At 56.2% G+C, this 27,172-nt stretch overlaps 1 protein-coding gene and 1 long non-coding RNA gene across 3 annotated transcripts in view; one reads left to right on the top strand and one right to left on the bottom strand.

Annotated features, from left to right (window-relative positions):
- LOC106010840 (uncharacterized) overlaps window positions 1–27,172 on the bottom strand; it is a 61,855-nt gene that overhangs the window by 12,710 nt on the left and 21,973 nt on the right. The window contains exon 2 of the long non-coding RNA XR_002388512.2: window positions 12,532–12,672. This is a non-coding gene — a long non-coding RNA (uncharacterized LOC106010840). The remainder of the gene's footprint in view (window positions 1–12,531; window positions 12,673–27,172) is intronic.
- On the top strand, window positions 131–24,920 carry Slc26a9 (solute carrier family 26 member 9). 2 transcript variants are annotated; one of them, XM_004862077.3, is made up of 21 exons: window positions 131–214; window positions 7,115–7,259; window positions 9,769–9,908; window positions 10,037–10,147; window positions 10,747–10,922; window positions 12,490–12,654; window positions 13,198–13,350; window positions 13,648–13,730; window positions 14,650–14,797; window positions 15,066–15,179; window positions 15,372–15,449; window positions 15,535–15,630; window positions 16,325–16,431; window positions 17,135–17,204; window positions 17,324–17,416; window positions 17,549–17,659; window positions 18,245–18,520; window positions 19,337–19,391; window positions 20,675–20,820; window positions 22,414–22,482; window positions 23,648–24,920. In XM_004862077.3, the coding sequence occupies exons 2-21, from the start codon at window positions 7,135–7,137 to the stop codon at window positions 23,693–23,695; spliced, it is 2,364 nt and encodes a 787-aa protein (XP_004862134.2). In that variant the 5' UTR covers window positions 131–214; window positions 7,115–7,134; the 3' UTR covers window positions 23,696–24,920. The 2 variants fall into 2 exon arrangements, 1 of the variants encoding a protein (XP_004862134.2); XR_015444263.1 differs by lacking the exon at window positions 23,648–24,920 and having other exon boundaries at window positions 137–214; window positions 20,680–20,820; window positions 22,414–22,445.

Raw genomic sequence — 27,172 nt, 5'->3', positions numbered from 1 at the left:
TCCTCAGGCTTAGCTACGGTGTAGTGTTCAAAACCACTTCCCCTCGGAGCCAATCAGAAGCCGGGGCTCACCCCGCGGCCCTGAGGTGAAGTTATTTATAAACGCCTCCCTGGATTATTTGAGCAGAGCCCTTTCACACACCTCAGAACACCTTTTGGCTGCCCGCTGCCCAGACACACCTGCAGCCCTGCCCAGCTGCTCTGCTCACCCACCGGTAAGCCCCACCTGGCCCGGCCCAGCCCACCCCACCAGGCAGGGCAGCCCTGGGAGAGGGATGACAGGACCCACTGGGCACAGGGTGGGCTGCTTCCCACCTGAGCAAAGTGGGAAGGACACTGCGGTCCTCAAGTCTGGAAGTAGCCCCCAGGTCTTCACCTCTGAGAAGCCCGCTGGGTCCCCACTTCCGGGAAGGACTTTCCTTGAGGCCAGGCTTGGCTGAGGGAGTGGAAGGACAGAGGCCATGGTGGAGGAGGCCCCGTAGAGCCCCACATGGAGAGGGGCCAAAGAGCCACCTGCCCTGCCCAGCCTCCCAGGGAGGGGACCCCGGGCTGTCCTCAGAACGCCAGCCTTGGAAGCAGCAGGCTGTGCCTCTCCCTTTCTTTCCAAGCCTGGGAAGCGGAGCGCCCTCATGCGTGGCTCTCCAGCCTGCTCTGTGTGGCTGTCCTCCTCCTCCCACCCTCCCCGATGTCCTCCGTCACTCATTCAGCTCAGGCACTTAGCACGGACCACAAGGAATCCTGTTTGTCCCATTAACCCTGAGAAGTTGGAGGAGGTGGAGCAGAGCAAAGCAAGGCCTGGAGGGTGGGCAGGGTGGGGGAGTGGGCGGGCCCGAGGGGCGAGCTCCCTGGCCAATGCGTCAGCCCTGAAGGCTTTGGGTTTAGACTGCTGAGGTCTCCAAGGGGGCTGTGGGCAGCCTCACTTGGACAAGGAGCCCCGTGAAGGTCTGGGAGTCCAGATGGAAGCCCGGAGTGGCACTCGGTGACAGCCAGTTCCCCGGGAGTGGGTGACGAGCCAGCCCCACAGGCTCCCCTCTTCCCAGCTCCTTGTCTGGCAGCTCTGAGGGTCCCACATCACCCTGGGGCAATGGGCTGATTTCCATTCTGAGGGTCCAGCCCAGGCCAAGCAAATCTTTTACCCTCCTAGGGCCGACTCCTCTCTTGAACTTGGACCCATCGGGTCTAAGCACTGGCTTAAGGGCCCTTGGTGTGACACAGCCCCCAGGCAGGGAGAATGAGCCAGGGCTGTCCCCCTAAATGCCTTTGCTCTCACAGACAGCCCCATCACCCCCGGGCTCTCCCCTGGCCCTGGCATTCAGAACCTGACAGAGCCTGCCTGGGCACACAGAGACTGGCACACCCACAACCGCTCACTGCCAGGGTGGCCGTCCCAGCTCGGCCCGAGGTCTGCTCCACGGCTCTGAGGCCCGTCTGTATGAAATCCAGGGGGCGCAGACGGGGCTCTTTACCTCTTCGGCACCGGGGATTGAACCCAGAGTCTTTCACGCCGAGCTTCTTTTATTTTGAAACAGGGTCTTACTGAGTCACCAAGTGGCCCAGGTAGGACTACAACCTTCGGTCACTCTGCCTCAGCCTCCCAGAGTGCTGGGATCACAAGCATCAGCACCACACCCAGCCGAGATGGACTCTTTGTATCCCTTAGTGCTCAGTCTTGCAGGAGACAGGCACCTAGTCAGTATGTAGTGAGTGTGATTTAAACTACACTGAACAACAGGCGTCGCCTCTCTGGGGGACAGGGGACCAGCTGGACACAGTCCAACTTCTGAAGGGTGACAGGGTCACCTAGAGACACAAGAGCAGAACTCACTCCGTGCCACGCCGGGCCTCGTCCTGGATACTCAGACCTCACCGGTCTCCTTGTCTGGGCCCCTGCTTCCCAGGGAGGCCAGTCTCGGTCTGGAGACACCGACAAATCTAACCCGGGCGTCTATCCCAGGGGCCACGTGACCCTGTTCGGGCCTTGCTGTTGGGGAGCATCCTGAAGCCTTGGTCCCTCTGACCGGAACTCATTTCCTCATCCTCGCACTGTCCCCATGCCCAGCAGGGGAAGCAGAGGTGGAGGGGAATTAGCTGGAGAAAGGGGTGAGACATTGTCCGGGACATGCTGTCCTTCCTCACAACACCAAGGAGGACTCGGGCTGGGGTAGGAGTCACCCAAGAACCCTGAGGATGACGGAAAGAAAGAGTATCTGAAATGCCCTAGGGGTACACGGTCCTTTACAGCTCCCTCTCCTGTCAGGGACACGTCTCCGGCTGAGATCCAAGGCCTCCTGGCCCACTCGGCCCTGGCCAGACAGAGGTGCCCTTTCCCTGGGGCCCCCCCTGGATGAGCAGAGGCTACCAGCAGCTGGAGCAAAGGGGAAACCTCAAAGTGACCTTTCCTCTCCCAGAACGCAGTGACCGGCCAGGTAGGGACAGTGATAAGGACACCAAGCTGGGGCTGCCCCGTACCTGGCACAGACGCATCAGAGGTTCCCCAGCCACAGCACACGCACACGCACACGCACACGCACACACAGAGAGGGCTGGGGTCTCGGCGACAGGTTTCCAGACCCGACCAGAACCCACATGGGGGATCCTGCAGCCCTGCTCCCAGACGTCCTTGGCCTCTTCTGAAAAGACTTCCTGCGTTCCCTCCTGCCGGTCCTGGGAACATCTGGAGGGCTCAGGGCAGATAGGGAAAGGAAGGCCAAGGAAGCCGAGTGAACTGAGGAGCAGGAAGGAGAACCTCAGGGTGACAACAGCAACAGGAGTGGCCCAGATTGCTTTCGCGGTTCCCGAGGCCGGGCACCAGTCCAAGCCTCTCCAAGCTGTGACTCTGGTGCTGTGCCTAGTGTTCTGAGGACGTCCACAGCCCTAGACCCAGTGGCCTTTCTTTTGCATGAGTTCCTGGTAGGGGCGACCCACTGAGTCCTCTTGCCCAGCTCCTCAGCCTTGCAAGGCCCCTGGGTCCCCAGCCCCAGACTGGCCTCACTGGCCCCCCAGAGCTGGGGTGCCTTCGGGGCACCCGCATCTCCCACTCTGCTCTTCCCGTGTCCCCCTCTGTCCTCTGAAGCCCCGCAGCCGCAGCCCCCTCTAAGTCTCTCCAGCTCTTTGGACCTCCTTCCCTGCATGGGGGGCGGGCAGGGCCAGTGTTCTGTTCCTCACTGAGGTCACACGGCCCCTGCTCTGCTCCTGGTCCTGATCTGGTGAGGGTGGGAGGCGGCAGGCACCCCTATACATACCCAGGGCAGCAGAACACTTGGCCGATGCTGACATCACCCGGCAGGGCTGCCTGTTTAACTAGGGATCAAATTGTCTCGTTCCATCTACTTCTCTCAGTTCTCGTTCCCGCTTCCACTTCCCACATCCACACCCCACCCCAGGAGGAGCCCCTGCTCCCCAGGACCCTGCAGCCCCTGAGCTCTCAGAGAGCCTCAAAGCCTGTCTGGGAGGGGCAGGCCCTCCCCACCTCCCGAGCCCCTTTCCTCCACTGTCCCAAGGCCTGAAAAACTGGCTGGGATGAAGTGCCTTTCCCTGCTGCCCTACCCCACCTCAAGCCCTCTTCTTGGAATTCGGAAGAGCAGGCAGGGCGGTGAGGGCTCCACCTCAAGCCCTCTTCTTGGAATTCGGAAGAGCAGGCAGGGCGGTGAGGGCTGGGGAGCTCCAGAGCCCGCAGATTTGTGACTCTGTCATCGTCTTGAGTAACCTGAAGCCAGCTGGGAGGCAGACCCCACCACAAAGTCCCCAAAAGAGGATTCAAAGCTGGGTGCATCCCTGTTTTCCCAGCACTCTGGGAGGCTGAGGCAGGAAAATCCCAAACATGACCCCAATCTGGGCTGCTTAGCAGCTTAGCAACAAGCTGCCTCAAAGTGAAAAGGCCTGCGGATAGAGCTCAGTTCAAAAACCCTGGCTTCAATCCCCAGTACCAAAAAAAGGGAGACTCAGAACCCAGAAATCCTGTCTCACCAGCGAGATGGCAAGGTCACCAGAATGGTCTGAAAGGAAACTGGATGCCACTCAGGGGACAACCCCGGGAAGCAGAGATCAGTGCTGTCCCCGGAGTCCAGAGCCCCTGCTCACAGGACCACTTTCAGGGGAGTCAAGGCCTGGTTCAGACCCCTCCCCCCTCTGTTTGAGACTCAGGTTCTTCAGCCACATAGAGGATTGGGCTTGCGTGGTCCGCAAGCTCCCTTCCAGACAAAACTTCCTGACTCCAACTGGCTGCTGGGCTCTTTCTGCATGTGTGGTACAAACCGAAGGAGCCTTTTCCAGTTCACCCTGTTTAGGGATGGGATGGGTAGACAGTTTGGGAAAAGGGTAGATGTCATTGGCAGTAAAGCAAGGGAGCTTTTCCCCCTGCTGGCCTGTGTCACCGGGGACTCCCTAGCATCTGGTCCCCAGCGGAAAGGAAGCTGCCCGGAAGGGCAGGGACAGTCCTGAGTCACCCACCTGCTCACGCTCTGAAGCAATTCCACCACCCACCCCTTCCCCCTTCCCTCCCTAGAAGGATGGACAGGAATGCCCAGGGTACAAGATGGACAGGAACCCGGGAAGGAGGTCCCTGAAGAAAGACAGATCCGTCTGGGCTAGGACGATCGGGAAAGTGTTCACTATAGAAAGGAGGAAGGAGAGAGGAAGGCGGGAGAGGAAGAATTTAAGCAAGTCTTAAGGATGGGCAGGTCTAGAAAGGCAGAATGAGTCAAGACACTAGAGTAAGGAGGAAAGAATGAGCAGACACCCAAGCTTGTTGGGTGCTGAGCAGACCCAGCCAACAAATCTCCTGAATCCACCAAAACAAGCCAGAGGATGAGAAAGCAAATGTCAAAATAAGGATGTGGGGCTTGATTGATCTTCCTGGAAGTAAGTAAGAGGGAGGGAGAGAGGGAGGAAATATGGAACAGGGAGAGGAAAGAGAGGTAAGATTTGATGAACAACTGAATGTGGAGGCTGAGAACAGGCAGGGACATGTGGCAAAGGAGAGGCTAGTGACAGAAGGAAGGAACTACTGAGGAAACGGGGGAATTGGCGGTGGAGTTAGGGTAGTAGGGTGTGGTGGGGTCAGATGTTAATACCCCCCCACCCCATCCCGGGGAACTACTAGAGCTTCTCAGTTGGGACGCTTCCTCGGAAGGAGGCTCAGGGTCCCCGCGTGCTGGGTGCCGTGGCTTCGAGAGTTCCTGTCAGCAGCCCCTTTTCCAAAGCACTCTTTTCGGATTCAGCCTGCCTAGAAAGTTGGGTTATTTCTTTGCAAGTGTCTGCTGGGTGGCCTGGGACACTTTCCCCAAACCACAAGTCTCTCTCTAACGCCCAGGTATAGAGCTCTGAACTCCTCTCTAAAGAACCTGCCAAGAAATCCACCTGGGAAGCCAGACCTGGGCAGGCCAGAGGGGGTGGCCAGGGAGCGCGAGGCCACCCTGCCTCAGAGAAGGTGAAGGTGGAAGCCAGAGAGTGGGAGGAGGAAGCACCTCCCACCTTAATAACAGTAATCACTGGCCTTACCATTCCCCATGGGGCCAGGAAAGGCTGGGCGCTTCACACTCATGACCTCACTGAGTCTTCACGGCCACTGCCTGGCACTGTTATTATCCTCCTTCTCCAAGGAAGAAACTGAATCTTTGAACGCAGGTCATTCTGGCTCCCAAACTTGTGCTGTTTTTCTGAGGCTGCTCTGCATTTCTCCCACTGCAAGGCCTCACTCACTTCTGCCCACCTCCTCTAAAACACCACGTTGATTCACTCAACAAGCACTGCAGAGTCCTAACCGAGGCCCAGGCAAGGGGCTGGGCACGGAGGTCCATCCCCGCCTTGCCTTGAACTGGGTGCCAGGCATGAGGTTTGGCCAAAAGTCCACCTTCCCTGTACACAGCTCCCAGTGGACCTCAGTGCTGAGGCCGAACAAACGGAACGTGTCAGCCCAGCGTCCCCACCTGGAGCACAGCCTGTTAACCACAGGACACACATGCACACCCCTCGCACTTTGCTTCATTCCTTCTCACTCCCTCCCCTCTCATCCCATCCTCTGCACAGTCCTCTGAACTGGGAAGCTACCCTCCTGTTGCTGATGAGGAATCGGGGTTGGAGAGCCAAGGTCACCATTCCACCTCTCCGGTAGAGCCAGGACTAGAAGCAGGTCGGGGACCCTGAGCGAACCCCTCTCTAGCTCTCCCTACTGTCCTCTTCCACAGACTGCACCCACAGCCCGGTCTCCTCCCATGACCCCCTCAGGAAGTCAGCATCCAGCTCCCTGTGGGTTCATGTCCAGCTGTATCTCAAGCTGGCCACAGCCACCCTGAACCCCCAATCCCAAGCACAAAGCCTCCCCCGAAGCTGCCCCACTCCCCGCTTCTTCCAGCATCTTCCTCGCAGCTTCTCCTGGCCCTGGAGGGCAGGGGACAGGGAAAGGGACCAAGAGACATAGAGGGGAAGGCGCCTTCAGGGCCCCGGCACCAGCTCTGCCCAGCTCAGTTCCTGGGACTTCAGTGAGGTTGCGCAAACAGCAAGGAGGAGAGACGCCAGTACACAAGGGTGGGGGAAAGCTCAGGCACCGGAAGCTGTGGGAGAGACAGCCGGCAGTGGACCGTCCTGACTTTCCCAGACACGCCATTGTCCCTCCCAGGGAAACCTGTTGGTGAAGTCCGAGGCCTCCTATTCAGGAAGGGTCCTCCTGAGGTCACCTCATCATCCCTCTGCTTCCAGGAAGGTTGTTTTCTCTATTTGTTCCTGGCTGAATGACAGGAGCCTTTCGGAGAGAGACAATGGTTTGTGGGAGGTCTAGGGCCCAGGGAGGAGCAGGCTCAACACACTGCATCCAACTGTGACCTCTGCCCCAGTACTGCCACCTCCTCTTCACCTGGTGCCCGCGGGGGTGAGAGTGATGTCACAGGTGCGCAGTGTCAGCCACGTGCTGGCACCAAGTAAAACAGCCACGGTGAGGGTGTGTGTCACCAGTGCCCGGGGAGGAAGGCCACCAAAAGAAGCGACTTGATGAAGGGAGGCACCGTGCTGCATGGGGTGGGGAAGGCCAGCATAAAACTGCTGCAGGAGGAGCAGAAGAAGGTGGCCCAGCTGTGCTGCAGAGAGATGCCCTTCATCTTCTCTCTCTCTGCTCCTCCCAGAGCTCGTAGGCACTCCAGACATGAGCCAGCCCAGGCCCCGCTACGTGGTGGACAGAGCCGCGTACTCCCTCACCCTCTTCGATGAGGAGTTTGAGAAGAAGGATCGCACATACCCAGTGGGAGAGAAGCTTCGCCATGCCTTCAGGTACCATGGCCCAGGGCCCAGCCTCCTCCTTCCTCTGCTCCCCACCCAAGTCCTCCAGCTCCGGGCGTGGCTCCTGCACCAGTATCTCCACAGCGGGGCTTCAGGAAACCCTCAAGTTCAGTGCCTACAAGCTCATCTTCCCTGAGAGCCCCAGGGGGTGTGGAGAGGAGGAACGAGAAGCATCTACAGTCTCAGGAGGGTACAGGGCACCCTGCATCCCTAGACTCCGTCCACCCAAGTCTCTCTTGGGTCCTCACAGGAGGTGCACAAGCTGTAGAATGGAGGGGAGGGGTACTCCTGCCATTTCTCCTCTTTCCGGCCTTCTTCTACTTGGTCCAGAGAATTCCACAGGAGGCTCTAAATTCCTGGGCTCTCCCAAAGGGGATGACCTACCTGAAGGCCCTACTACCTCCAGGCTTTTCCTGCCTTGGATCCCTGGCATGTTGATGGGCAGTGTCTCCCTGCTTCAAAGCAGAGGGCTGCACAAGGTGATTCGGATCCATACCCCAGGGCTTGAGGCCACGTGCTTCGCCCTCCCCGTTCCTACTTTGGGGCCCTCGTCCAGGCCTAGCTGTGGGCTGGCTGGTGCACGCTCACTCCCCTGGGCTAAGAGCTGATTCAGTTACCTGGATTGAGGTTGCTGCCAGTGGCAGAAGTGGAGATGCAGGTGGAACTGGTTCAGGCCAGGGGAATCACCCACTTGGGTTTTACTAAAAGCCCCGGCCCAACCCTGGTTCTCTTGGGAGGTTCCATCTCTGCCCAGTTACAGCCAAGGCCTTGGGTGCCCCAATTCTGGACACCAATACCCACAGCTCTGCTCCTCGGATAGGTGGGCTCGGTCAGTCTTTGTTCCCAAAGAGTTCAAGTCGGGGTTGCATCTGTGCTGGAGCAACGGGGAGGTCTGCTGTGGTCCTCAAAGATGAGGATGATGTGAACCACAAAGGGAGGTGGGAAGCCAACAATTCCCATGATGCATAGGAGACTGCGAACAGGCTTGGCACACAGAAGGTGTCTGGTGAATATCTGTCGATCAATGAGTGCCTGGAAAGCCGACCCCTCCCTCCACCGGGGCACCTCTGAGGCCTCGGTGTGGTTGTTCGGCACCTGCTTCTACCTCTTCTGTCAGACTTTAGATTGCTTGCCTCGCAGACGGCCGAGTTGCAAGTAAGGCTGGACAGGTACTACCACTCGTATGAGGAGTTATGCTTTCCCCAGCCAGCTGTCTACTCGTGAATCTAGTTCTCTCTGCCACACACAACACAGCCTAACAGAGCTCCTGCAGGGCTGCTTCTCTCCCAGGACAAGACATCAAGGATGCATTAAGCGACTCACCAAGCCCATCTCCCCCTCCACCATCCCAGGGATGGGAGAGCCACATGCAAGTCCCAGAGGAGACTGGGCAGCCAGTGATGCCATTCCGCAGGGTGTTTGTTGGGACAGAAAAACCTCCCTGGACTTTCCAGGACACAGAGCGTTATCTGTGTTGGTTTCAGTCTTGGGTGACATCCAAGGGGCCCAGTGTCGGGTAAACTATTGTTGAGCAAGAGCAAAGAGCAGGAATTGGTGCCGGACAGGGAAGCCTAATCAGACCAGGCTAGTGAGTCACCACATGGGCCCTGAGTATTTGAGTTCCTTCAACTGGGAGAAGAAAAGCAGCCCCTTCCGGTCATCAATCCAGCGGCTGTCACCCTTGTTCTGACTGCTCTGGAGTTTCCATGAAAGGGCCTCAAGGTGTTCAACAAACAGGGAAGGGATAGACTCTCCTGGCCCGCAGTGGCCAGGGAATAGTCTCCCATTCTTCCCTCCTCCACAGTGCATTAACCAGCAGAGAACTCCCGCACGGAGGCCGTCACACAAAACAAGGACAGGGAGTCAGCAGAGCCGCACCCTGTGGGGACAACAGAGCCTTCCTTTTGGGGAAAGTTCAAGGAAAAAGGGCAGCAGGCAGCCCCTGGCTCAGACTGACTTTCAATACCAGCTAATCCATTCACTTCTTCATTCTTTTATTCCACAAGTATTTACTAAGCAGCCTCTGTAACAGTGGATGTATACAGTAGGAACAAGAAAGACAGACTTCTCCCACGGTGGGGTTTGCTGTCAGGAGAGACAAAAAGCAAGTTGTTACTGCACAGGATGCAGGCGGAGCTGCAGGAGCCCAGGCCGGGGTGCTTGGGCCCGCATTCGCATGAACAGGAGCCAAAGAAGCCTTTCCCGGAGAGAGGCCATCAGAGCCAGGGGAGGCCCCGACACCTCAAAGGCTGAACCACCATGCGACCCACACCTTGAAGCCAAGCCTGTGGACTTCCTAGACTGCAGCAAGGAGACATCCAGCTGATGTCCAGGGCAAGCTTGGGAGCTGTCCTGAGAAAGTTCCTGCTGCTCCCCTTGGGGGCCCTGGCAGGCAGCTCAGTGTGGGTGCCCAGAATCCTGCCCGAGATCCAAGTGGGTTTCAAATGCACGCATGGACAGGCTATTACCAGCCCTCTCCAACCTGCCCTTTTCCCTGCAGATGCTCCTCAGCTAAGATCAAAACTGTGGTGTTCAAGCTGCTGCCTGTGCTCTCCTGGCTCCCCAAGTATAAGATCAAAGAGTACCTTCTCCCTGACCTGCTTGGCGGGCTCAGTGGGGGATGCATCCAGGTGCCACAAGGTGAGAAGCCCCTCAGTAGGCCTGGCCTGCTATGCCCTCCTAGGAGTCCTCTCCCTACCCCGACCTCATCCCTCTGCAACCCCCATAAGCCAACTGTGCTCTGAGCCTTCACTCTTCGTCACCTGCAGGCATGGCATTCGCTCTGCTGGCCAACCTCCCTGCGGTCAACGGCCTTTACTCCTCCTTCTTCCCCCTCCTGATCTACTTCTTCCTGGGGAGTGTGCACCAGATGGTGCCAGGTAAGGCCGCTCCGCTTTCCAGGCAGGATGGTCTGGACCCTGAGGCTGCATACCATGGGAAGGAGGCTCAGGTTCCACCTGCTTTCTTCCAAAGCTGGGGTGGGTCAGTCTTGGAGAGTCCATCGCTGAGTCGGCCCCAGGTCCTCCGTGACCTTGGAGAAACCACTGAGACTCCGTGGTCGGTTAGCAGGACCTGTTCTAGTTCCTTCCCTGGAAGGAGAGGAGGACTTGGCAAAACAAATACATACACTACTCGGGCTAAATAAATGCAGGAAGCCACCATCTAATGCCGACTGGTCCCAGCAGGCCACTGCCGGACATTTGGAGTTCTCTGGTGCTAAGTGAATAGAGAAAAAGGACCTGTCGCCAGGGCTGCTTTCTGGTGCAGGCTTTGCTTCTACTTCTGAGCTCTCATGTCCAGTGAGATCATTGACGGGTGGGACAAGAGCACCTTAGAAAACATAGGCGGTGGCTAGATGTGATAGATCTGTGTCACGGAGACGGGTGGTACAGACAAGGAAGCCGTCCCTGGGCCTTCTGCTGCTTCCACGGGCGTGCTCCAAACCTCTGATTTTTGCTGGCTGTGTGGGACACCACAGGTACCTTTGCCGTTATCAGCATCCTGGTGGGTAACATCTGTCTGCACCTGGCCCCAGAGTCAAAATTCCGGGTCTTCAACAATGCCACCAATGAGAGCTACGTGGACACGGCAGCCATGGAGACAGAGAGGCTGCACGTGTCAGCGACACTCGCCTGCCTGACTGCCATCATCCAGGTGAGGGGGACACCCCAGCCCCTCAAAGCCCTGCCTCACAAGGGCACCAGAAAACCCCGCCTCAAAGCCCATGACGTGATGTCAAATCTGACGCAGGCCCTCCACCTCCTCCCTCTCCCCACCCCCGCCCCGGGGCCAGAAAGGACCTGAAATGTCAGAGTAGTTTCCCACCTGCATCTGGTAGGTCCATACTTAAGTCCAGCAATGGTGATGAAATTGCCCTGAATTTTTTTTTTTTTTTTTGGTACCGGGGATCGAACTTGGGTCCTTGAGCTTGCGCAGCAGGCAGCGAAACCACTGAGCTAAATCCCTGGCCCATGCCCTGAATTTTAAAACCACCGAGGCAGATCTGCTGCCCTAACTCTCTGTCAGCGTCTGCAGAGGCCCCTCCAGCCCGCACCATCCGCCCCCAGCCACGTGGCAGGTGCACAGCCTGCATAGCCTGAGCTGCTACCAAAGAGAGCAAAGGTTCCTAAGTTTTAGGAAGGGGAGCGCAGCAGGCGTAATGTGAGAGCAACAAGCAGCCTCAGGGACGGAACACCTTCCTTTCGTTCATTCATTCAGTTAGTGGTTTTCCTTGTTTTCTTTTGTTTCGTTTTGTTGGTTGTTTCTCTATGCCAGGAACTGGGCTAAGCCCTGAGGATACAAAGATAAGTCAGAAGGGGCCCAGTTCACAAGTTGCTCCTAGCCAGCAGAGGAAGTAGCCATGTCAACAGATAAACTTCTGTGCAGAGATAGGTAGCACAATGGAGCTGGGAACAGAGAGGAGAGAGCCAGGAAGACCTGAAAGAGGAGGTGATGCCAGGCCTCTGAGAGGATGAATAGAATTTACCGGTAGATGAATGAACAGGTGCCAAAGGGAGATCCAGGCAGGGGGAGCTGCACGGAGGCCTAACAGGGTAGAATCTGAGCAGCAAGGAGTGCGCTGAGGCTGCAGGACACAGGGCCAGAAAGAGACCAGCAACCGAGGCAGGGGCCAGACAGTGAAGTCTGGATGGAGTCCCCTGAGCATTGGCTTCCGGTCTAACTGGCAGTGCATAAGGGTCTTCGGGGCTTCAGAGAAGGTGGAGGTGGAGTAGAACCAATGTTGCGACCTGCAGGGACTACAGCGACCCAGCCAGAAGTGACAAGGGCCTAGACCAGGGTGGTGGCTGTGGAGAAGAAGGTGCCAGGGACATTTTGCCAGGAGCATCACAGAGCACGGCGACGGGGCTCGATGTGGGAGGTGAAAGAAGATGACTCCCAAGTTTTTGGTTAGACAGCCAGGTGTGCGGTGGTGCCACTGACCACGACTGGAGGCAGTGAGGGAGAACCAGGCTTGTTTTACAGTTAAGGGGACCAGAGCCAGAGAGGCAAAGTGACAAAGAGACCCACGCCCGACAAGAACTGAGGGCCTGGTAAGGGGCACACAGGCCCCAGGGAAGGGCAGGACAAGGCACAGAGGGCTCATTTCCCCAGAGCTGCTGCTGTCCCGTGCTGCATGGGGCTCGGGCCCAGGCTGGTGTCAGGCAGGTTGCAGAGCAGATGACCCCTCCTGATCCTCCCACCACCCCTTTCTCCCTTCCAGATGGGCCTGGGCTTCATGCAGTTTGGCTTCGTGGCCATCTACCTGTCTGAGTCCTTTATCCGGGGCTTCATGACGGCTGCCGGCCTGCAGATTCTGATCTCGGTGCTCAAGTACATCTTCGGACTGACCATCCCCTCCTACTCAGGCCCAGGGTCCATCGTCCTTGTGAGTCTGGGGCGACACCTGCAAAGGAGGCAGGTGTTGAGCAATCATGGGAGCAGTTAACTAAAGAACCCTCTTGCTGCTCATCCTGAGATGTGCTCAGCAAGGGCTGGCTGAGCTGTTGTTCAGAGGGGATTCTGGGGAGGGGCTTTGGAGGGGCTTCCCACCCTGGCTGGCCATGGGGGTCGAACACGAGCCTCCCGAGCTTGCTGAGGCCACGGTTAATGGCTGCAGAAAAGGAGAGGTTCACAGCATGGGTTCCCTATTCCAGTGCCTCGAGCCCTCCCTGCCTGGAAAGTCCTTCCTTAAGTCTGACCTCCGTCCTTCCTCTCTCAGTTTGTGCTCTTGTAGAGGAAAAGGCAGCAGTCTTGGCCCAGCTCCTGAGGTGCCCTTTGGGAGAGGGTGGTGGCCGCTGCGACGGTGCCCATGGCCTTCGTGTGCCACCAGCATGAGCACCACGGCGTCTCCTCCCCTGGCGCAGGCACCCAAGGTGGGGCCGTGTGGGAAGAGAGGCCCAGGTCCGTGAGCCTGACGCTCTCTCCACAGACGTTCATTGACATTTGCAAAAACCTTCCGCACACCAACGTCGCCTCGCTCATCTTCGCCCTCATCAGTGGCGTCTTCCTGGTGCTGGTGAAGGAGCTCAACGCTCGCTACATGCACAAGATCCACTTCCCCATCCCCACAGAGGTGGTTGTGGTAAGGACCTCCCAGAGCCAGGACGAGGCCTGAGAGAAGAGGACCTGCTCCAGGCAGGGCCAGGGATGCCCCACCTGCCGCCCCGCCCCTCCGTGGACAGCCAGGGGGACAGGAAGTCCCATTCCAATTCCCCGTGTGGGGCTCTTCCTCCCTTCCTGTTCTCATACTGTCCCCCCCGAAGCTGCCCCAAGGCAGCAGAATGGTAGAATTTGGGGCCCACATAGAAAAGAGAGACTTGGGAGAGACCCCTCGAACTCAGCTTACGGCCCACCCCATTCTGCACTCTGGGATTTGCAGGTGGTGGTGGCGACAGCCGTCTCCGGGAGCTGTAAGATGCCCCAGAAGTATCACATGCAGGTCGTGGGACATATCCAACATGGGTGAGTCCAGGGGGCCCAGTGGCCTGCCCCCCACCAAGGCCCGGCCTCAGATGGAGGTCATCAGAGGCCAGGCATGGAGGCACAACCCTGAAATCCCAGCCACCTGACCAGAAGCTGTGAAGCAGGACTGCAAGTCCGAGACCAGCCTGGGCAACTTAGTAACTTAGTGAGAACTCAAAATTTTTAAAAAGAAAAAAATTTAAAGGGCTGGGGCTATGTCTCAATGTGAAGGCCTGGGTTCAGTCCTCAGTACTGAAAAAAACAGGATGTAGCTCAATTCTTCCTGGGTTCAATCCCCAGTACAATGACAGGAAGAAAGCGAGAGAGGGAGGGTTTAGAAAGTGTATGAAACTGACCACATGTGAATTATCACTGCTACCTATTACCAAGAAGAGCCACACAGCCACCGCATGCTGGTTATGAAGAGTCTGTCTTTCTGCTCCGCTCCCCAGTAAGTCCCCTGCACTGAGGCTGGCAGCCCTCTCTGATCGGCCCTTGCTGGCTCTGTCAAGCTGTCATACACTGGCTCCTGTGAGTCATGCAGAAAGCTATTAGGATCAGCCAACCCTATTAGGATCAGGCAACATGCTGGGCCCCCAGAGAAGAGGGACAGAGTCTGTCCTGCAGAGAAGGAGCAGGCAAAGGAGGAGAGGACCCAGCCCCAGGACCTGTGGTCTGTAAACTCGAGAGTGAGAGTCCAGACAGAATCTGGGCACAGACAAATGAGGCCCTATCACTTAGGGTGCAGCCGGGGTGCTGCAGGAGCCATGGTACCTCCCGTGGGGGCGGCACCACAGGAGACTGGGCGAGTTCAGCCATACCAGGGCCTGGCCCACCGTGGGTCCTGAGGTGACGAAGGATTCAGCTGCCTCTGTCTCCTCACATCCCTGGGCCTGCCTCCTTTCTGGCTCTTCGGCAGGTTCCCCACTCCGGTGTCGCCCACGGTTTCACAGTGGAAGGACATGATTGGCACAGCCTTCTCCCTGGCCATCGTGGGCTATGTCATCAACCTGGCTATGGGTCGAACCCTGGCTGGCAAGCACGGCTACGATGTGGATTCTAACCAGGTAGCTCGGCCACCCTTGGGGGACAGGTGGAGGGGGACCCACAGAAGCCACGCAAGGATTCCTTGGGGCACGGAGATGAGGCAGCAGGGCCGGGGGGCTCTCGCCCCAACAGGCTGCGTTCCCCTTGACTGCCAGTGTGTGGCTTTACAGCACAGGGTCGCTCTCAAGCTCCCAAGCCCTAGGCTCAGGATCCAGCCCGCACGGCTGGCTGGCGACCTGGCGACGTTTGGTCCCCGCTCCCCCACCAACCCAGCCCCTCTCCCCACAGGAGATGATCGCCCTGGGCTGCAGCAACTTCTTCGGCTCCTTCTTTAAAATCCACGTCATTTGCTGTGCACTCTCCGTCACCCTGGCCGTGGATGCAGCTGGAGGGAGATCCCAGGTGAGCTGCGCGCTGGGGAGTGGTGCAGGGTCGCTAACGACTGTCCCGGGGAGGCCCAGGGAAGCCAGGCTCCGCAGTCCAGGCCAGCCTTCCTGGCTCTCCTCTTCCTGCCTCACCTCCACGCCACCAAAGGCTCCAGGGGGAACCAGCCAACAGCTAGACTCCCCTGCTCCCAACTCTTTCTCCGAACAGATGGCAAGCCTGTGCGTGTCTCTGGTGGTGATGATCACCATGCTGGTCCTGGGGTCCTATCTGTACCCTCTCCCCAAGGTAAGAGCCCCACTGGAAGCAGCCCTCCCTAGGAGTTGGGAAGGGGACACCCCAGGTGACACCAAGCAATGCTCTGATCCTCCAGTCTGTGCTGGGAGCCCTGATAGCTGTCAACCTCAAGAACTCCCTCAAACAGCTCGCCGACCCCTACTACCTGTGGAGGAAAAGCAAGCTGGACTGTGTAGGTACTGGGCAGCCTCCGGGCACCTCCTCCAAACCCACACACTGGGCTAAGGCTGAGCCCCCTGGTCGCTGCTCTCTCGTTAGCGTAGTCTAGAGGTGAGGAGTTCAGGGTTTGCAGGAGGCGTCCTGGGTTCAAATCTTAACCCAGCCATTCAGTGGCTCTGCAGCAATCACCTTATCGCTACCCGGAGGGTGGCTTTGAAATGAGACGATATTGGTTACACCCTTTCATGAAATAAGTACCATTTCCCTCTGTGAATTAGGAAACCAGGGCTCCCACAGCAAGTAAGAGAGCCCAACTCTGAACCCTGGTGTGTCTGGTTCAAGGTGCATGCTCTAATTACGTCCATGCTGCCTCCCTGTGCATGCTGGTGTCTCAGGGAGGGGCTAAGCATGTGGAGCACTTGCCTAGCATGTGTGAAGCCCTGGGTTCCATCCCAGTACCACCAAGGAAATAGAGAGGGAAAGAAAGAGGGAGGGAGGGGAGGAGAGATCAGGCAGCCACCCCCAGTCTAAGGGAAACAGGCAAGTATAACCAAACCCCAAATATGTAAATCATTGCAAAAATGCACTGAAAAGGAGAGGCTAGATCTGAGAATGTGCTAGCAGAGTGACCTTGTTTAATCCCGGAAGTCTTCCTGAAAGAGGTGGTTTTTCTCCCCAAGCCTGCTCTGACACCTCTCTCCTCACAGTGTGTCTGGGTGGTGAGCTTCCTCTCCTCCTTCTTCCTGAGCCTGCCCTATGGAGTGGCCGTGGGTGTTGCCTTCTCCATCCTGGTTGTGGTCTTCCAGACCCAGTTGTAAGTAGCAGTCTCCTCCCTTCCCATGCACAGCACTGGGGTGGCCAGGCCAGCTTGCCAAGGGTTCCCATGCCAAGGTTGTGCCCTCGACCTTATAGGCCTGGCACTGGAGGTGCTGCCAGGCCTGGGAGAATCTGGCCCGGGTAGGATGGGCCAAACTGTCTGACTTCCTGTATCCTCAGCCACGCAGGAGGCCAGCACAGACTGGAAGGCCTGAGGGGTACAGAGAGAGTAGAGGAAGAGCTGATGGGTGAGACCCAGCATACTTCCAGAAGTGCTGCCCCAACTGCAGACCCAGTGAGACCACCCTAGGACAGCACCAGGGCAGAGGACAGACGCTGTGCTCTTTCTAAAATGGTTTCAGTAGTAAAAGCCAACCGCACCAGAGAGAAAGGGGCTGGACTGGCAGGAAGGATGCTGAAGCTAAAGACTCCTTTTCTTCCCTTCTTGAGAACTTAGAACCAGGAAGTGGTGACTTCGGGGCCACTTAAGTTTGTCACCTTCCCTGAGGAGTCGGGGAGCAGCACCAAGGGCCTGCCTGTCCTCCCCTCGTGACAGTCTAACCGCAGGCCGCTGGGCACGCCTCCAGTGCAGAAAGGCGAACACAAGCCCAGGGCGCAGGTCCTACACTGGCTCTGCCCAGAATCCTTCCAGGCCCACCTGACCCCCTCATCCTCACGTTTTTCATTTCCTCTTCATCTAGTCGAAACGGCTATGCTCTGGCTCAGGTCATAGACACTGACATCTATGTGAACCCCAAGACATACAGTAGGGTAGGTAACCCACGAGCATGTCACCTCCTCTTGCAGTCCCCCCACCCTAAGGAGAAGTGTTTTTGAAATAAAAACAACAGAGACATTTCTGCAACCTGAGCTCAGTCTGCGTGTCACAGGTCCAGGAAATTGAGGGGATTAAAATCGTCACTTACTGCTCTCCTATCTACTTTGCCAATTCAGAGATCTTCAGGCAAAAGGTCATTGCTAAGGTAAGGCTTTGGTGACCAGAAAGGCTCAAGAAGGAGTGGCCAGAAGATGGAAGCAGAAAGGGGCTTGGAGCTAAGAGCAGGCCACCCCCACAAGGGTGGAGGTCAAAACTGCTGTTGGTTCTCCCCCGACAGACCGGTATGGACCCCCAGAAAGTATTACTTGCCAAGCAAAAACACCTCCGGAGGCAGGAGAAGAGGACGATGCCCACACAGCAGAGGAAATTTCTCTTCATGAAAAGCAAGGTGAACAGAGGCCCCCGTTTCTGATTTTGCCCCTTGCACCCCACCTTCAGTACCCCAAGTGGAAAAGACAGGAAGTCTCCGAGCGCTGCCAGGCAATCTTCAAGGGGCTGTCAGCTCCCAGGGGAACCACCGCACTCCCATGTTATGGCAAAGATAGGCTATTGCCCAGGGACTTATTAACAAGCCTGGAGGGGGCACAGCTGTGAACTTCCGGGGTGCCCAGCCAATCCAGAGTAGCAGCGCTGGGGCGGAAGTAGGAGCTAGGGAGAAGCACTCAGACGTGGATACATGCAGAAGGGAGCTCAGCTGTCCCCAAAGGAACTTCCTCCCAGGGCACCGTGGGCCAAGACTTTGGGGCCCCTGTGGAAAGGTCCTCTGATGTCGGGGATGTGGGAGACCAAGCTCACAGGCCCACAGGAAGGGAGTTTGGGGGGCTCTCCGTGGGGTGTTCAGGGCCCATGTTCACACCTCCAAGCTGCGTGACCCTCTTCGACCTGTCCCCTCCCGCTGCTGCTTCAGCCGCAGCGAAGCCTGACTCAGTTCCGTGGTCCCTGACTCAGCCCCCACCCTGACCGCCACCCCCAGACGGTCTCCCTGCAGGAGCTGCAGCAGGACTTTGAGAACACCACCCCTACTGACCCCAACAACAACCAGACGCTGGCCAACGGTGCCAGCGTATCCTACATCACCTTCAGCCCCGACACCTCCTCGGCTGCCCCAAGTGAGCCGGTGACCTCTGCAGAGCCCAAACCCAGGGACACTCTGACCAGCATCCCACCCTTTGTCACCTTCCACACCCTCATTCTGGACATGAGTGGTGTCAGCTTTGTGGACCTGATGGGCATCAAAGCCCTGGCCAAGGTGAGGCCCTAACAGGAGGGTGTGCATACTTCCGTCTCCCACACTCCTGTTCCAGGGAGGCTCCGTCTCAGCAAGCCGGCCCAGCCCCTGATGAGACTGGGCAGATGCTCTCCAGGGAGCAGGCCCATGCTGGGGAGTCCCTGCAGGGGCGATCCCAAGTGCCCTCTCAGGCCACCAGGAGTCAATCCGCCAGGCCTCCGAAGAGACCTGTTAGCCACAGGTTCATGGTCTGCGCCTGCCTAGGGGAGAAGAAGCAATGAGATCAGTGCCCGACCTCAGGACACTGTGAATGCATGTACTCGTCTGCTGACTTTTCAGTGGGCCTCCGATGGCTGGGGCTCAGATGGAGGTGCAGTCACTGGGGCAGAGGAGGCCCTGGGCCCAGCCTGGAGCCTCTGCCTACTTCCCCAAGCCTGGACCTGGAGTCCAGGTCTTGGCTGAAGGCCTGGGCTCACTGAGCCTCCACCCTGTCCTTCAGCTTCTGCCTGAAGCCACAAGGTTGGGAAAGAGACAGAGGTGGGAATCAAGCTACTGAAAAAGAAGATCTGGTCCCATAAGGCAGGCCGTGGTGACTTTAAGTGCCCTCCGTGTTGGCAAAGACCCATTTCCATCCCACTTTCCAAAAGCGCCTTCGGCCAACACTCCAGAGAGAAGTGCTATGTTCAGCTGCTATTTTTGTCTTTGGCATCCAGGTCCCTTGGGGTTGCTTACTTGTTGGCTTCCTCTCTGAAATGCATTTGGGACTCACTTTTCAGACCCACTCAGAACATTCCTTTCCTTTTGTCTCCCACCCTCAACCTCCTCCAACACTTCCAGTTGAGCTCCACCTATGGGAAGATTGGAGTCAAGGTCTTCTTGGTGAACATCCATGGTAAGGAAAGGCAACGTGAAGGGCCTGAGAAGCTGGTGAGGGAGGCGCTGTGGGGCCAGTTGGTGGGGCACTGGTAAGAGATGAGAGCACTCTAATATTCCCCCAAACGTGTGCATAGGAGTAAGAACTTCAGATCCAAGTCAAAAGAGACTGGCCAGAGGCAGGGGTGGAGGCGCACGCCTCGGATCCCAGCACTCTGGGGAGCTGAGGCAGGACAATGTAAAGCTTGAGCTCAGGCTGGGTAACTTAGCGATTTAGCAAGACCCTGTCTCAAAATAAACAGTAGAAGGAGTGGGGTGTAGCTCAGTGCAAAGACCCTGGATTCAACCCCCAGTGCTGAAAGATGAGGGGGGGAGCACAGATGGTATAAACATCCTAGGGGCCTCAGTAACAGTCAGGGCCGTGGAGCTGAGTGAGGACAGCCAGGGTTGTAATCTGCCCCTGACTTGTTGTGTATCCTGGGCCAAGTCACTTTATCTGTGTAGGGACCCATTTCCACCTGTGTAAAGTACAGGGTTGGCTGCCTGTGAATGGGGACCCCCTCCCGTCAGCAGGCCCAGGAACTGATGCAAACAAGTGCACGCCCTCACCTCCCTGGGCACACGGAGCTGCAGTCTCCCACGCACGCGGCCGCAGAGCAGTGGACATTCACGCGTTAGCACGGAGGCCAAGGACAGGGTGTGGAAAGGCAGCAAGTGCACACCACTTGCGCACCCAGGCACTGGGAGGGTTAGGGGGTCCAGCAGGGCTCTGCAGAGGCCCCGCTCAGAGAGGAAGAAACAGCCACGACCTGCTGGGGTGCGCCCGGTTCGCATCAGCAGATCCCTTGCCCGCTCCCAGTCGCTCCCTCAGGAAACCACTCTCGAACATGATGAGTAAGGGGTCTGCCACACACCGGGAGTCGCGGGAAAGACCCAAGTAAAGGAGAGGAAGGATGGGCCTTAGGAGAGGGAACGGGCAGCAGCCTCCTGGGGATGCGTAGGCCTGTGCTTCCGGAACCGCGGCGGAGTCCAACCCCTAAAACAAACCGCTTCTGCTGGTGGAAATTTCAGCATCTTCAAGCTCATGTTGCCCTCTGCTGTCCAGGACTGACATTGCAGCGTTGAAGCCAACGTCAGGGCCCTCGAACCCCCTGGGACCCCCTGGGATCCCCTCGGACCCCCTGGGACCCCCAGACCTCTGTGTTCCTTTCTCCCCGCCCTGGCCGCGCTGCCCCCGCTCCAGCCCCTTCAGCACCAGTCTGCAGGGCCGATCTTTCTGAGCGTGATCTTGCGTCCTTCCAGCCCAGGTGTACAATGACATCAGCCACGGAGGCGTCTTCGAGGGTGGCTGTGTACAGCGCGACCACGTCTTCCCCAGCATACACGACGCGGTCCTCTTTGCCCGCGAAAATGCCCGAGAAGCAGTCCCAGCACCCAGCGCCCAAGGGGTAAGTAAGGTCCCGCCCGTAGCGAACCCTGGGCTCCAGGCCACCGCCATGGCCGACCAAGGAGCATTAGAAGGTTCAGGTTCCAACCCCAGTTCTGCCAACCTACTTTTCTGAATCCCAGTGTCCTTATCTGTAGAATGAGATCATCAACTACCATTACCAACTTCACAGAGCTTTCTTGGTTTCTTTTTTTTAAAGGATTAAATGATAACTATATATTTTATGTCACTTAAAAACTATGTGTGTATTATTTTTAAAATCCTTTTGTCACTATTAACTCCCTGATTGAACCAACATACAAAGGCTAGCGTGTTATGCCCTACAACCTGGCATTGCTCATCCACAGCCTCCTGCCTTTTTTCTAAAAGGGCCTAGCCAGGTGTGGTGCTGCACACCTGTAATCCCAGCACTTAGGAGGCTGAGGCAGGAGGGTTTCTGGGAATTTGAGGCCAGCCTGGGCTATATAGTGAGTTCAAGGACAGCCTGAACTACATACCATATTCTGTTTCAAAAACCAAAAATAGATAGATAGATAGATAGATAGATAGATAGATAGATGATAGACAGACAGACAGACAGACCACACTTAGGGAGGGGAAGGGAGTGACCCTGCCAGTTTCAGTTCAGCAGGCCTTGGAGACCTCAAGCTGGCAATGCACAGAGAGGCTGGGTCTGAGCTTGGTCTCAGCCTCTGGACACTTCATTTCCTAGCTCAGTAAGTGGCATGCGAATGGGGTACAAATAACACTGTGTAGGATTCTGGAAAGCTGCGGAGTCAGAGAAAAGGCCACTCAAGCGGGGTCTTTGCACCAGTCCCACAGTTGCCCTAACCGCAGGTCCCTTCCCAGCCCGCCCCTGCCCTTGGCCTCCCTAGACTCCATGCCCCCCACCTGGGCCTCCCCTGCCCTCTCTAGGTCATCAGAGACTTTTCTGGCCTGAGAGCAATGCTTTGCTCTTTGCCATAAGAGAGACTGGTGAAGGTGACGCCATCTATTCCCAGAGCTGACAGCCTTCCCGGGACAGCTCGGGGCCACCCTGGCTCCCGCCCTCCCCACTTAGAGGGAAACTTAGAGGGCTGGGAGGCGGGGAGGGACAGGCTCTCCCTCCACAACCAAACAGGGAGATTCTCGTGAATCTCACTGTTCTTATCGCGTCAATAATGTCCAGTTGTTATGGTTTCTCTGTATCCTGCATTGCTTGTATGTCTGTAGGTCATTTACATTAGATGTCTTCTGTATTTACCCATTACGGACTACATTCCTAGACATGTAAATCACACGTGCGTGCACACACATGCACACACACAGCCCTTTTCAATGCCACAGTAGGGGAGAAAGCCGGCTCTCGCAGACTTGCAGAGAGGGAGGGAACTGGCCACGCTCGGGCACCTGCAGTCACCTTGTAAGCTAAGGAGGGCAGCCTCGGCACACACCTGCCTGGTGCTCTGTTCACCGCTGTACTGGGGGAGGCAGGCGAGGGAGAGGGCAAGAGGCGAGTTATGTGGGAGGCACAGCACCCACCCAGAGCCGGCCTGTGTCCTTCCTGCGGCTGTGTTGTCACTGGGCTCATCTGCACCTGCTTCCCTCCATCCAGGCCCTGGAGGTCACCGAGCTCTCCCTGTGCAACTCGGAGGACAACTCTGGCTACTGGGACTTAGAGCAGGTGAGCAGGGAGACGAGGTGGAGGGGCCAGGACGGGGACCCTGCAGCCCAGGGCTGGCTGGGCTCTCTCACCCCAGCCGCAGCCAGTCATCTGCAGCAGCAAAGCTGCATCCTCGCCCTTCTCTGAACAGCAGATCCTCATTCTTCCCACCGCCTGAAGGCAGCCTAGGAAAGGGAGTCTGGGTGGAATCCCAGAGCGCCTTAGCCACTCTTAACCTGGAAGTCTTGGGGGAGCCACAGAACCCAAGGAGCCCCTGTTGTTACCATCTGTAAATCAGGGAAATGCGGTAATGCTTGTCCCCCACAAGGTTAACGGGGCAGGGGCTCGTGTGTCCTTTCATTACAAAGAGGTATTTATGGGGTGCCTGTTCCTTGCCTGACACAGCTGCTCCCACAACCCTGCCCCTTGGGAGAATCAGATGGATTCTCGGGTGTATTATTGTTGCAATTCTAGTGTACACTGTTATTTTTGCAAGTGGACAGCCCTTAAGAACTAAAGCCTATGTTGATATGAAGGGTTACTAGCCCCACAAGGCCCATGGAAATTACCACTAACTCCAACCTCCTGAATTTAAAAAAAACAAACAAACAGATGACTAGGTTTAGAGAAATCTGGCTTTGAGCCCATTAAACATAACACCTGTCTCTTTCCATTCATTTTGAGTTTGGGCTCCATGGAACTCTGAATACATCTCAGAGTGCCAATGGGAGAGGAGAGAGTCGGAAACAGCCAGCACCATGGAGATCTGACAGAATAGTTTCTGTGTCTCCTTGGAATCTCCAACACATTCCCATAAAAAGCCTGGGTAGGACTGAAATACTGGCTTATCAAAGTGAGAAAAAATTCTCAGCTTCTCTAGTCTCAACCCTCATTTTACCTAGTAAAGTGAAGCTGAAGTACTAGGAAGGACTCGTGACATGTGGAAGGTCACACAGGACACAAGGGCAATGCACAAGTGGATTCTAGCACCTTCGCCTGTCGTCATGGCACCAGTTCCCCTTGGGCTGGCCTTGCGTCTCCCCTGTACACACACACACACACACACACACACACACACACACACACACTCAATGCATCGCTTGGCTGAGAGCCACATTATCCCCTCCAGCCCCTACAGGTCTGACTCTTTCCCTTCCTCTCCCCCTTCCTTCCTGTGGCCCTGCAGGAGATGTTCGGGACCATGTTTCACACAGAGACCCTGACTGCCCTGTGAGGCCCGCTGGTCCCATGCTGCCTCCAGAGCACCTGGCACTGGGGATTCCATGGAGGAAATCCCAGGTGGCAGGGAGTGATGGGGGAGGAGACTTGTGCACCAGGACCTGGCTCCTCTCTCGCCTCCTCCCTGGATGGGAAGAGCTTCCTTCTGCTGGGCTGAGAGTCGGGTGGACTTACCTCTTCACCCCTCCCTAGCCTCTGGCCCCTCCACGGCACCCACCCATGCCCTGCCCCATGCAGCTGGTGCATGTTTTGACTTCTGAACTTCAAGAGTGACCCAAGGGCAGGAGGACAAGGACAACTGCACTGACCTGGTGTGCGAGCTTGGCAAGGGTCCTGGGGCCTGCAGTGCTTGGTGGCAGAGGATTCCTGCTGTGACAGGACACAGGGATACCACAGCTTGTCCCCTCCACGCCCGGCAGCTCCACACCGGGGGCCATGTGATTCCACAGCCTAGGAGCTTCTGTCGCAGTGCCCACATCCCTTCTTCCTGTGAAGGCTGCCAAGATGGCCGCTGCTGCTCAGCACTCCAAACTCCAGTCTGAGCGTCGGTGAGGCCCCTCACAACACCAGAACTTCCTCCTGGGGGCGGCCCACTGAGGGACTCCCTGGGCCTCCTGAAGCACCATTTGCTTCCCCCAAGAGGCTGCTGCCTTCTGCTTGAGACTGAGTAGGAGCCCAAGAAAGGGGGTAGGCAGCTAGTAGAATCCTCTGACAACCTGGCAACAGATACTAGTGATTCTGCACAAAGGCTTTTGGGACTCCTCTTTGTGCCAGAGATTGGGGGGGTGCGGTGCTAGTGCCAACCCAGGCCAAACTGGAGGGACTTGGGTCTCATGGTTCCCCTGACCTCAAGGCCCATTGGGAAAATACCTCCACTCGGATGTCTGCCTTGTCCTTCTTTACTTGGCAAAGAGCCAATCATTTTAACTCTCCTTTATCAGCCTGGATACTGGAGTCACCATAGGGTCCTCCTGCCAGGCAAGGGATGGGGTCTCACAGGTCAGCTGCACCCCTCAGAGGTGGAAAGGAGCAGGTCCAGATGGGTCTTTCTCCACAGGATGTCCTTAACAACCCCAGGACCTGAGGCCATCTTCCTCCGGGAAAGATGAAAGTTGGGGTTCAATCCTCCGCATATACAGGGAGGTACATCTAGAGGAACCTCTATATGGATATAGAGAGGAACCCTACTGTTGGCTTGAAAATAAATAGGTTCCGTGTGCAAGTGTTTTGTAAAAGTTCCATGAAAGAGCACAGAAAATCTTCTGGCTTCTCCTCACTGCTTCTCCTCACTGCTTCTCCCGAGTTCCCTGTCCCAACAGGTTGGGCTGGCCCAGCCTGGGCAAACATCCCAGTCCCTAACTTCAGCCTGATCTGCATTGTATGTCTGTATGTTGAGCGAGCTGATCGGCTAGCAAGTCTTCCTAGAGTTAAAGGAGAGGGTGCTGGCACAGCGCCCACGCATTCTTGGCCCAGAGGCGCTGCTTCTCAGTGAATTCATTATGCCATCTGTTTGCCAATGGAACCCAAAACTTGGAAGGCAGAAGACGATGTTATCTGGGATTCACCGTGCCCAGCACTCGAAGTGCCAAATTCCAGGAGGACAAGAACCTTAGCCAATGACAACCCACCCTCCCCTACTCCACCTCCTCCAAAGTGCAGCTCAGGCCCAGGAGGTAGAGGAAGGTCAGTCTCAGGACTGCTCAAGTCAGAATCCCCCTTTGAACCAAGTGTCTAGATCCCAGGGGGACTTGGAGAAGTGACCATTAATGCCAGGCCAGCCTGAGGACTGAAGGGGATTGCTGACTTACAGTGGCCCAGAGTTGAGGCTCCAGGAATGATCTGTGACATATCAGGACAATAACCACTCCCAGTACCCCCTCAGCGGGCAGGGGAAGACACAGAAGCAACTTCGCAGTCCAGATATTTTGGAAAGAACACAAATGTCACACCGACCACTTTTCTGACATGACTGAGGCAAAGGTAGCAAAATAACCCAGAATTTCAATCCTTTTTAATGTTCTTACTGATGCTGACCTGTGATGATACGATTCCCAGGGAGGACTGGGAAGCTTGTCTCTTGAGATATTTGTGTAATTTATTTAATTTAAGTGTCATTCTCTTTTCATTCATTTTGGTAATAAAGTGGTTTTGAAATGTGAACAAGTACACCTTTGGGTGGTTCAACAGAGGGGCAAACAAGTCACTTCCAGGGAACGTCTGGCTTGGCTTTGCACCATCCTGAGATGAAACAAGGACCTGAGATTTCCTCATGGGTCTCCTAGCACCTCTCCAGTTTCTGGCTTTGCACTCCGGTGGAGAAGCAATTTTTCATGACCCAGCTAGAATGTGGAGATCAGGGAGAGAAGAGTGGACTAAAGGATTCACATACCCAGAACCAGCTCTGAGAGCCAACTCTGGGCTTTGGACTATGAAGGGCCAGAGGTGTGATCAAAATGATCAGTAAATGTTTATGTGAATAACAGTAAAAGACACATTGCTATTAATCTCCCTCAAAATATTTCCCCTTGTTTCAAATACTTATCCCATCATTCTTGCCAGTTTCTGAAGCAGTTCTGGAAGTCCTCTTTCATGAGTGTCTTTGTGATAAAAATATATATATATACAGTGAGTGCTACTGAGTGCCGTTCAATGGAAAGGCAGCAAGTCCTCACCCACCTTATTCACCAGGCTGGCACCGTGCAACTTCTGGTTCCTCCTCAAAGTCAAAATGACCATGAAAAGTAACTGATTCAAATTGATTTAAGACACTGAGGCAGCCATGACAGCACAACTAAAGACATCCTGGAAGGAGGACTTCCAGAACTGCTTCAGAAAGTGGCAGGAGGATGTGAGAGCGATCTGGCTGTGACATCTGTCACCCCATCAATCTGCAGGCTGATTTGGCTGATCTGGCTGCTTAGGTGAGTGTCCCTTTCCTCCCTCAGCGCTCCATGCTCGCCCCTCCCGGAGCTGTCCACTCAAAGACGACCACCCCGGATAGAGGAGGACCGTTGTTTCCTCAGTCAAGGGTATAGGAATAGCTGCTCTCCCCTGCTAGAACCTCCAAACAAGCCCTCAAATAAGTGGCGAGTGGGCCGGGGTTTTAGCTCAGTGGTGCCGCCACATGCCTTGTAAGCACAAGGACCAGAGTTTGATCCCCAGTACCAAAAAAAAAAAAGTGGCAAGAATGATAGGATAAGTGAGCTCAAAGCAAGGGAGAGGTTTTTTGTGTGTTTTGTTTTAATCTTAAAACAACAGAAATTTATTTTCATGGTAATGGAAGTCAGTAGTTCAAAATCAGTTTTCACTGTATTGAAATCCAGGGTTAGTAGGGCCACACCCTCTGGAGAACGTCCAGAGAATCCAGGTCTTGATTCTTCTACCTTCTGGTGGCTGCAAGCATTCTTTGGCTTGTGGCTCCATTCTTCAGGACCATCATCTTCAAACCACTCTTTACTCCATCTGCAGATCA

This window comes from Heterocephalus glaber, unplaced genomic scaffold, assembly GCF_053883595.1.
Source record: "Heterocephalus glaber isolate CG9 unplaced genomic scaffold, H.glaber_assembly_v1.0 deba00001600, whole genome shotgun sequence".
NCBI lineage: Eukaryota > Metazoa > Chordata > Mammalia > Rodentia > Bathyergidae > Heterocephalus > Heterocephalus glaber.
This window is presented reverse-complemented; position numbering and strand designations above follow the sequence as displayed.